The sequence below is a fragment of the Acanthaster planci genome, linkage group LG05 (assembly GCF_054643075.1).
Source record: "Acanthaster planci isolate LZ-2023a linkage group LG05, COTS_SCS, whole genome shotgun sequence".
Taxonomy (NCBI): Eukaryota; Metazoa; Echinodermata; class Asteroidea; order Valvatida; family Acanthasteridae; genus Acanthaster; species Acanthaster planci.
The window spans coordinates 6782827-6792381 of NC_141781.1; the positions used below are offsets into that span (position 1 = coordinate 6782827).

A 9555-nucleotide genomic window follows, 5' to 3' on the forward strand; every position below is an offset into this window, starting at 1 on the left:
CAGGCATACACCACAAGCCTAGCCTGTAGACTCCCACTGGCCAGACCCCAACCACTGCATAGTGAAGAGTGTTGAAAACTTGGCATCCCCCAGACGCCCATTTCAGAGGGATTTCACGTGGAGGGATCCCAATATTACGCGTTTAGCGTCGATCAGCGCACTTTCGCGTTTGAAAACGAGGCTGTATGTGTCAGCTTCAATTCTTGATACGATCAGACGATTGAAAGTAAGGAGTAAAGACACAAAATACATAAAAGTTTGTTAAATTCAGACTTTTCAGGCTGCAAATTTTTGTGGACGAGTCTTTCAGGATGACTCGACACGTAAAATCAAAAGACAAACTAACGACAATTGACAGCGAACTAACGTACCTGAGATGGCCGTTTATCTTGTGCAGTGGGCGTGGTTTAAACTGAAGTGGCGTCACACTTATGAGCCGGATACTCCATGTACTGTGTGGACTCCGCGACAAAGTTCAACACAAAGAGCCTCGATTTCGATGAAAATATGCGTAGACGGCGTTAATGTGAAATCCCTCTATTAGCGCCGTCTGCTCATTTCTGCATCGAAGCTGAGGTTCTCTTGTGTTGAAGTTGGTCGCGCGCACCCGCGGAGTCCACACAGTACATGCAGTATCCGGTTCCTAAGTGTGACGCCACATCAATTTAAACCACGCCCACTGCACAAGATACACGACCAACGCTGGTACGTGAGTCCGCGAATTGCCGTTATTTTAATTTATCTTTGAAATGGTCGGACCATTACTTATTAAACAAGGGCTACCCCAGACCTAATCTTACTAACGGAAGCCAAGTTAAGCTGTTGTTTGACTTCCATCAGAAGAGTGATCTTCAAACTATCAAAGTAATCCCTAAACCCATGTTCAGGTCTATTTTCAGTATCTAGTCACGATAATCTGCCGCCATCCTTCATATTGAATAAGAACTTATTTCAACATGCGTATTTTCTAGTCAACAATCCGCAATATGCACAGCTTAGAAATTGGCTAGTTTTTGTTCTTGGACCTTGCTTGCTACTTACAAGTCAAACTTCGGGTTAGTTCCTCTCCATGCAAAAGGCAGTAGTTTTGATAGCATCGTTTACGTAACTCCATCATCCACTGTGAATATATATAAAAAAATTGACCTTAAAAAAAATTGCTTCATTTGTTTTTGGAGTGGGCCATTGCCTGTTAGACAAGGGTCCCCCGGGCCTGTTCAGTAGTTTGACTGGCTTTCACAAACAGAAACAATCCGAATTTGCTCACGGTTCAAATACTTTTCACAGAAAGGTTTTTATCCAGAAATATCTAGCAATTGTCCACCTACACATATTATTTTACAATAATAAATATAACCAACAATGCAAAAAAATATATGTTTAGGTGAATTAATCTTCTTCTATCAAATGAATCTCATTTCCAAGTTACTGAATAAATTAACGTAAATCAGAACTCATACCCGGAACTTCCGAGTGTGATTATCACCGCTGATATGATGAGGTCTCTCATTCCGTTGGCGTGGGATCCGGCCACCTATACTGGGTGGTCAACGATATTACCTTGGCCTGGGCCTTTAACTGTGGCTCGCGTAATTTGACATTTGCTGCCACAACCTTTGTGTTTGTTATCCATTTGTACAATGTCACCGTTCTTCTTTAATTTGTTGGGAAACTGTGACTCCCAATAGGGTCACTGTCCCCCTTCTCATTCTCAAGAGGCAATCGACGGCGAAGAATCCGAGTCCGGTAGTACCGATATGGGCACACTATAAAACGCATCATACAATACACAGTACTCAAGCATGTCAAAGGTCACAAAAGAAGAGAGCTAAAGTTAGGCGTCTATACTATTACGATCATTTTCAAAAGTAACAAACTTCAACGGTTAACACTCATAAAGTCTGGAAAACCTAGCATACGCTCCCACAACATCTGTCCAAACCGAGGAAAAAAGTGTAACTCCTGCAACAAGCACTGAATGGGACTCAAATTTACGACATGCCCAACGTGAAACTTTACCACGATACATGGGAATCCACATGACATGACATGGCAGAACTTATGCATGTGGTGAAAACTAAAATATGCCCAACAAGATTTCCAAAATTTAAGCACTGGAATCACCATCACTATTTATCTGACAACAAAACGAATAATGTCAACTTACATAAGGACATGCGAATACAGAAACCAAAGGTTTGAAACTCTATTAATTAACACTCATCTTTTAGAGGTATTTACACAACGAAAACACTGTCACATTGCAGAAAGGTCCTGTAAGGTACCTAAATGTGCAATGCGCTACAAAGTTACAGCACACCTCTTGCCTGTTCTTCACAGGTGCTAACACTTCCTTTGTTAGAGAAACCCTTTGAAAGGAGGAAAATAACAAAATAGCCTCCTGGTCAGAATTTGTTGAGATGATGCACATCCTCTGTCAATTCGAGAAGAAAAACTCGAGTTTATTTAAGTTCAGACGTTCGTCTAAAGTTCGATTGAAGAATTCGTACACTTCGCAAATATTCAACGGTGAGCGGTTACCCTTTTCTTACCAAACAGTTCACTAACCTAGATATTGTTTTGTGGGTTCATTTTAATTTTACATCTCTCCCCTGAATTTTGAAACCCAAATGCTTTCTCACGGTGTCATGGGGCAATTTCAACAATTTCAGCAATGGCGCTTATAAATTCTCCAACACCTTTCAAAGATCTGGTGATTCACCTCTCACACAACATTAATTACCTGCAGTCCAATGACCCTCCCTCATCAAGAACAGTGAGGCTTTATGTACCCGAAACTTGAGTTCCTTCTCGTCATTTGTTTCTCATAGTGGTTCATAATTTGAGGAATTTGGAGAAATGAGAAAAGTCCTCTTTTCCCTTATAAGCCAAATACGACAGCGAGTTAGTTTCAATCAGAACTTGACGTGTTACGGTGATCATGACAGTGTATTAAACTTTTCAACTCAAGGTTCACGCAATAACTGTTTATACAGTGTGATAAGGTCTTGAAATTTGAACTCAATATCAAGTGGGCAAATGGCGCGATTTGTCTCCAAGTTGTCACCACCAGTATCTCTTTGTGCTGCCGGTTGTTATTATAAAACCGATGGTCGAGGCTCTTTCAGTCGAAGAAAAGCAGCCCTTCCAGGCCCAGTGCGCAAGTGTTGAACGAAGGAAACCAACCGATTATCTACTCGAAGTAAAGCTGAAATCGTATAGCTCTGCATTCTGCGATACACGGATATTGTAAGGTGAATAGGATTTTGTTCTGTTTTTTGTTGTGTCTGAAACACAACCATGACTATTTCGTCAAAGGGAGAGAGCACAAGACGCAGTCAGGTCACTATCAGACTAATAGCATATATTCAGACAATTTGACGAGATTTTGAAAGTTCATGTCTCGTAGCCGGAACAGCTTGGTAGTTGGACATTGCATTTGATTCCTATTTGTGACATCCCTGCTAGAATCCCAAGGTGACAATATTGCGCTCTGGTTTGATTTGCAAACTAATTGTAAGGGTACCTCCATTTTGTTGTTGTAATTTGAAATTTTAGAGGGAGATATAATGCAAGGCCCTGTCTTGCAACTTTCATGGAAAAAAGGAGAAATATAAAGGTTACAGTTGGCTTCGCTATACTTTTCAGCACAGAGCGGGACAGTGGCAATCAATAGCCAACAGTGGTGGCTTCTCGCTTGATGCGTGATATGATCATCATACTACAAAATTTAAAAAAATAATTATCAACAGCTTAGCTGCCACTACAGAAGCTGTGGTTTGTATCCCGGCACCTGCGCCAGATTTGTCTTTTGTGTCTTTTTCTTGTTGGCCTTCAACCCACAGAATTCAAAATGGAAGCGCTGTCTGCGTGGAGGGTTCTGGATGCACGGTCGCTTTTGCTGGGCACCGTGGTACTCTTAGTCTCGTATCGGTTCCTCCGTCGACCGCGGAATCTGCCGCCTGGTCCCTGGGGTTGGCCGATTTTGGGTCATCTCCCTCACATGATGGCGTCGAGAGACGGAATTTTCAAGTTGTTTGCGAGACTGACTACAAGGTATTTTTGGTCTGTTTTCCTCAGAAAATAATTGCGTTTAATATACAACACTCTTTAGCGGGAAGAGACTTGATTCTGAGGGGAGTGCTTGTACAACAAAGAGATTCTGAACCAACAGCTAATACCTTGCGCAACTTTTTCCTGTTGACTACACTTGCTACCTGCAGATGCATACATAATTCATCACTTGACCAGACAAAATCACGCTCTGAGAGCCCACACTCCCGAAACCCTCAAAATCCCTGCACTACCCATTCATTGCTTAGGCTACTTTTTGGTTTTACAGATATGGTGACGTTGTGCGCATCAATCTGGTCGGAGTACCCATGGTTATCTTGAAAGGACTCGACAGAACAAAGGAAGCTTTCTCTCAGTACCAATTCAGTGGCCATCCTCCCCTCTTATTAACCCAGAGCATTGCTCCAGGAGCAGGTGAGAATCGGTCTTAACTTGTTATATACGCATGTACAATCCTAAGTAAGTTTAAAGTTGAAAACCTCTTGTTCTGTTAGTCATAGGCCTATTTAAACCCGCGTAAGTTTTTATGAAAGATAGAAAAGGTGTTTCTGGAGTTTTAGACTAACTCAGGTAAATTAATCATGACACCCCCTACCCTGAAGCCAAGGCGCTCTTTGTCCGAATCTACATCCAATAGCAGATCATCTGCATGATATTGAACAACCCCCTCTTGCCACAGGTTTGAGCCCGGCCGGACATAAAGTCATACTTAATAGTTGAGGCGACGATGTCTATATTTGTCGTCCATATTGCTTACGGACTAAAGGCGCCTCTCCACAAGTACGTTTTTGGGTGCATTGTGTACATGAAGCGTTCATGCCTGTCACTTTCAAGGACACATCGACTCCATTAACATGACGCACCGCAGTCATGGCTTCTTATTATATGTCAAATTACACTCTAGAACAAGGAACCAGCCTTACCTTTCTGGCCGTCTTATTTCAACTTGATATTCGATGTGTACTTCCTATGTGACCACGATTATCCACGGATATCCACGATATTCGTGTTAGCACGAGCAACACGCTCGAAAACATACAGCCAATATTTTATAGTGTTATGCTAGATTAATTTAAGAAGGTGCAGGGGGTTGAACACTTCAAACAACATCGGATGCTACTTACAATCGATCGTTTATGTTGAGTGTTAAATCTAACTACATTATAGTTTTTTCGCTTGGCCAATTCGTCAATCGAATGTGGCTGTTTTCCCTTTTGAAGGACTTTTTGGATCGTCAGGTGAGCAGTGGAAGGAAATACGTCGTTTCTGTATGACCGTTCTCAGGAAGTTAGGAGTCGGCAAGTCCCGGTTTGAACAGGACATTTCCACCGAGGCTCAAATTCTGGTCGACGAACTCAAGAACTTTAACGGCAAAGCATTCGATCCAAAGTACTTGTTTGGCAACGCTGTTTCGAATGTTATCTGCACGGTTGTGCTTGGTAAGAGGTTCCAATATGCCGATCCCACTTTCAAGCATCTCCTGAAAGTCCTAAATAATTTGGTGTCGGACAAGGCAGGAGTAGAAGACATTTTCGAAATGATGCCGGTGTTTGCAAAACTGAAAATGCTACCGCTTGTACGAAATTACGTGAATGCGATTGAGAGTTTCTTCCGTCACATCAATCTGCTTCTGAAAGAACACAGGAAACGGCAAAACATCGATGATCCTCAAGATTTCATTGACATTTTTCTGAATGAAAAGGAGACTAAGGAACGCCAGGGGACCAAGTCCCCAGTCTTGCTTCCCGAGAACTTGAAGCGCATTGTGGGTGACCTGTTTGCGGCTGGATCTGAGACCACTGCCACTACACTTCGCTGGGGGATGCTGTACATGATGGCACACCCAGAGATACAGAGACGAGTCCAGAAGGAGTTGGATGACGTCACTAGTCGTAATCGTCTGCCAAGAATTTCCGATAAGCCCGAGCTACCTTACACCGAAGCCGTGCTGTGTGAGATTCAACGCATCGGAACCATCGTGCCAGTCCACGTACATATGAGCTCTGAAGATACCACTATTGCGGGGTGAGCCCCCTCCCCCCAAAAACCAAAACAATAAAACGTATTGCCCATAGGCGAATATTTTATATTTTACGTATTTCTGAAGGTACGTCAATTTTATCCTCGCCAAGCCATCCCTCAGGACAAAATATTGTGGTAGAAAGATCTAATAATTATCTTTTTTTTTAACAAAATTGAAAATCTGACCACCAGAAAAATTAATACCTTAAATGTTCTTATACCCACTAACCGAGTAGATCTTCTGATCAGTAGAGGTCGTTTCGAAAAGAAAAAAACTATTCACGTGTTTGCAGTCTTGTTTGATTTGATGAAGTTATTGACAAGAAATATTCTTGTAGGATAATGTCATGACACCCAAAGTGTTCCCTAGAAAGCGAGAAGACCTACCATTGACATCATTTGTCTCCCTACACATGCAAATAGTTGCTTTTCGTCATGTGATAGAACAAGCCAGCTCCCACTGTTGTATCGTTATATTTTGTGTCAAAAGGTACAACATCCCCAAAGGTACGATTGTGGCCACTAGCATCTGGCAAATCCACTACGATCCTTTGGTGTGGGAAGAACCCGAAGAGTTCCGTCCGGAGCGATTCCTGAATCAGGATGGCAAGTTCAGGCCTCGCCTGGAATTCATACCGTTTGGAATAGGTGCGTAGTCAAGGACCCATACCTTGAACCCACGTAAAGCGCATCGTCGTAGTTCATTTAACTTTTCCCAAGTTTGTATTATGAAGCCACTTCATTGTGTCCACAAAAAGCTGACTTGAATTAGACATTACTTCAACATTCTCTCAACTTTTCTGTTCAACATACAACAAATCTTACTGACCGAAGCATTGGCCTTCCTTGACTGCTAAGAAACACGCCAAGTCACATTGTACTCCTTTCTCCTCAGTAGATACCTTAAAATTCTCAAAGTCTTAAAAAATACTTTTTGGAAATGAGGAATCACAAAAATATCAAAGCTGGACGTCTGACAGTTTTAATTAAAAACGGTCAAAACGTTTGATCCACTCAATATCATAATAAAAAAGTCGGAAGATCTTGTGAAAAGGTTTTTGGCAAACTATAACTACACAACAATTTTGCAACTGTTACCACGGTACATGATCCTCATCATTTATGACTACGAGCTGCTTTGAAGGCCTACGAAAAGCGCTTTCAGTTTTGATAGGGAAGCGTTGTTTTTATTACCAAGATTTTTGGTCCTTTTAACCTTATTTACCCGTAGGTCGACGCATCTGTTTGGGTGAGCACCTTGCCAAGATGGAGCTCTTCATCTTCTTCACACACTTACTGCATCACTTCACCCTCAAGAAACCTGACCATGTTCCCGTTGTGTCCTTTGAAGGAATACATGGCGTTGTTTGGGCACCGAAAAGCTTCGAGGTCAGCGCGATTGCCAGAGAATGAGACACAAATATTGTCAAAGTTCGCAAATTAATTTTCATGAGAAGTTTATCCTCTTTTAATATGTTAGAAAAATTCGACCAACTATACTGGAAAGCATCTTGTCAAACTTTCACGACATGGGATTTTACGTAAGGAGTTGAGTTACGTTTGAGTTACGTTACGTTTGAGTTACATGAAATAAGCGCGCAGACATTGCAATCGATGTATCACTATCTCCTTACAGGTAAGTCTCAAATATCATCGGAACATGCATGGAAAAGTTTGTTGAATAAGAAACGAAGAAATTGTCTTTTAGTATTTTAGCTATGCTTGTAATCCAAAAGAAAAAACCGCTAGGCCAAGTCACAAACTTTTTTATCTACAGCGCGTGTTGTACACGTGCATGACCTGTGATTGTCAGTCAATCAATTATCTTGGGGTGCCGAGTTTGCATGCCACTATTAAAGACTGTACCTGTTGTATCTTCCCTGAATTCTGGATGTGGATGGATTGGGTGGGTTGGTGTAAGGGTAGGATGACGATCATATAATAAAAAGGGCGGCCAAAGTTGAAGCTTTTAATGTAACCTTTTCGGCCCTTCCCGAGAGTTTAGACTGATAAACGGGCTCTGTTATAAGGGGACATGACATGGACCAAGCAAAATTCTTCATTATTTTTAGACCCCGTTGTCCCCCACCCCTCTGCCCGATCTGCCAGTGCGTTCATGGGTCTTGGAAGGGGTAGAAAAGCCTTGGAAGATGTACCAAGTAGCACTGTTCAGTTATGTAGTTCATCTCACCGCTGAAGTAGGTCATGCACTTTGGAAAACACTTCAAGTTGTCTTTGAAATCAGTGAAGGTCGGTCATGTTCACCCTTTGGGTATGAAATGTCTTGCCATTCTTCGATGTCCATGTTAATACAGCCTGGATCACGCATGCGTTACAGACATGTCAGGCATTGTTTTTTTCTAAATATCCGATACCAAGTACATTTCGGGCAATTTCAATAAGCTATCTTGCAGTAAATATCACCCAAAGAAAACTGACTTGCAAAGGTTTTTTCGTACAAGATTTCATAACAGAAATAGAGACAGACTGCCACACCGGGGATTAAAATCGAAAAATAAATGTACATGCATAATATTATACTTACATAATTCAAATTGTTTTGATTTGGCGCTAAGCATAGTAGAAAGGTAGACAACCCAGTTTTAGCTTTCAATTAATTAATGTAGAAATATGACTTTGGCTTGCACATATGTAATTGTTAGAAATGCCTCAATTTGTACTGATTTTGAAATTGTGCTCAAAGCTGATGTTTCTCCATTCATAACAATTGATATAATAATAACACAAGCGCTAACTTGGAAAAAAAAGGAATTTCATCTATAATTGTACATTTTCAGAGAAAATATAGGAGATTCCTCATTAAAAGCATCACACCTGCACGAGGAAGATACTTCTGAGTGGTTTCTCAACTTAAGTGATTACCATTAGGATCAAAAACAAAGCTGTCCGTTGTACGTTATTACTTTATTGCGAACGACTGTGCAAGCCCTGGATCTGTTACTTCTGAACCATACACAATTATTTTTCAGACCACTTAGAAGAAATGAAACCCGAACACGGTTGAGATCCCTTTTATTGTCGAAAATGTAGAAAATTAAGATTATAAATGAAGTAAATCAGCATCAACCCTTTAGCTCACTGTATTCAAACCTAGAAAGTTGCCTTGTGGGGAAGTGGGAAAAAAAATGTGGTGGGGGGGGGGGGAAATGCAAAAGTTATGCGGTGTTGACCAAGCATTCAGGCGCACGGACTCCTGAAATTCGCTACGAATCGCAGTTACCGGCTTCCATATAGGACTCTTCTGGGTCTCGGGTTCCCGGCCCACCGCACTTCCTCCCTGCCCATCCATTTAACCCAAAAGGGTCGAGCGACCATGCAAGGGAGGAACGAGACAGGCCCCTAAGCCCTGGCCGCCGAGTCGGCCATACGTCTCGAACCTGTACTAAGGCGCTCACCTGGACTTCGCGGACAGTGCCAGCCGCAGAGCTTACCCGTTAG

The 9555-nt window shown here is 41.9% G+C and overlaps 1 protein-coding gene across 1 annotated transcript; it reads left to right on the plus strand.

Moving 5' to 3' along the window:
• Positions 1-60: 60 nt before the first annotated feature.
• LOC110988563 (cytochrome P450 2J2-like) lies at positions 61-8947 on the plus strand. Its single transcript, XM_022252222.2, has 6 exons — positions 61-3254; positions 3846-4056; positions 4343-4488; positions 5295-6099; positions 6587-6744; positions 7328-8947. The coding sequence occupies exons 2-6, from the start codon at positions 3854-3856 to the stop codon at positions 7507-7509; spliced, it is 1494 nt and encodes a 497-aa protein (XP_022107914.2). The 5' UTR covers positions 61-3254; positions 3846-3853; the 3' UTR covers positions 7510-8947.
• The last annotated feature ends 608 nt before the right edge of the window (positions 8948-9555 follow it).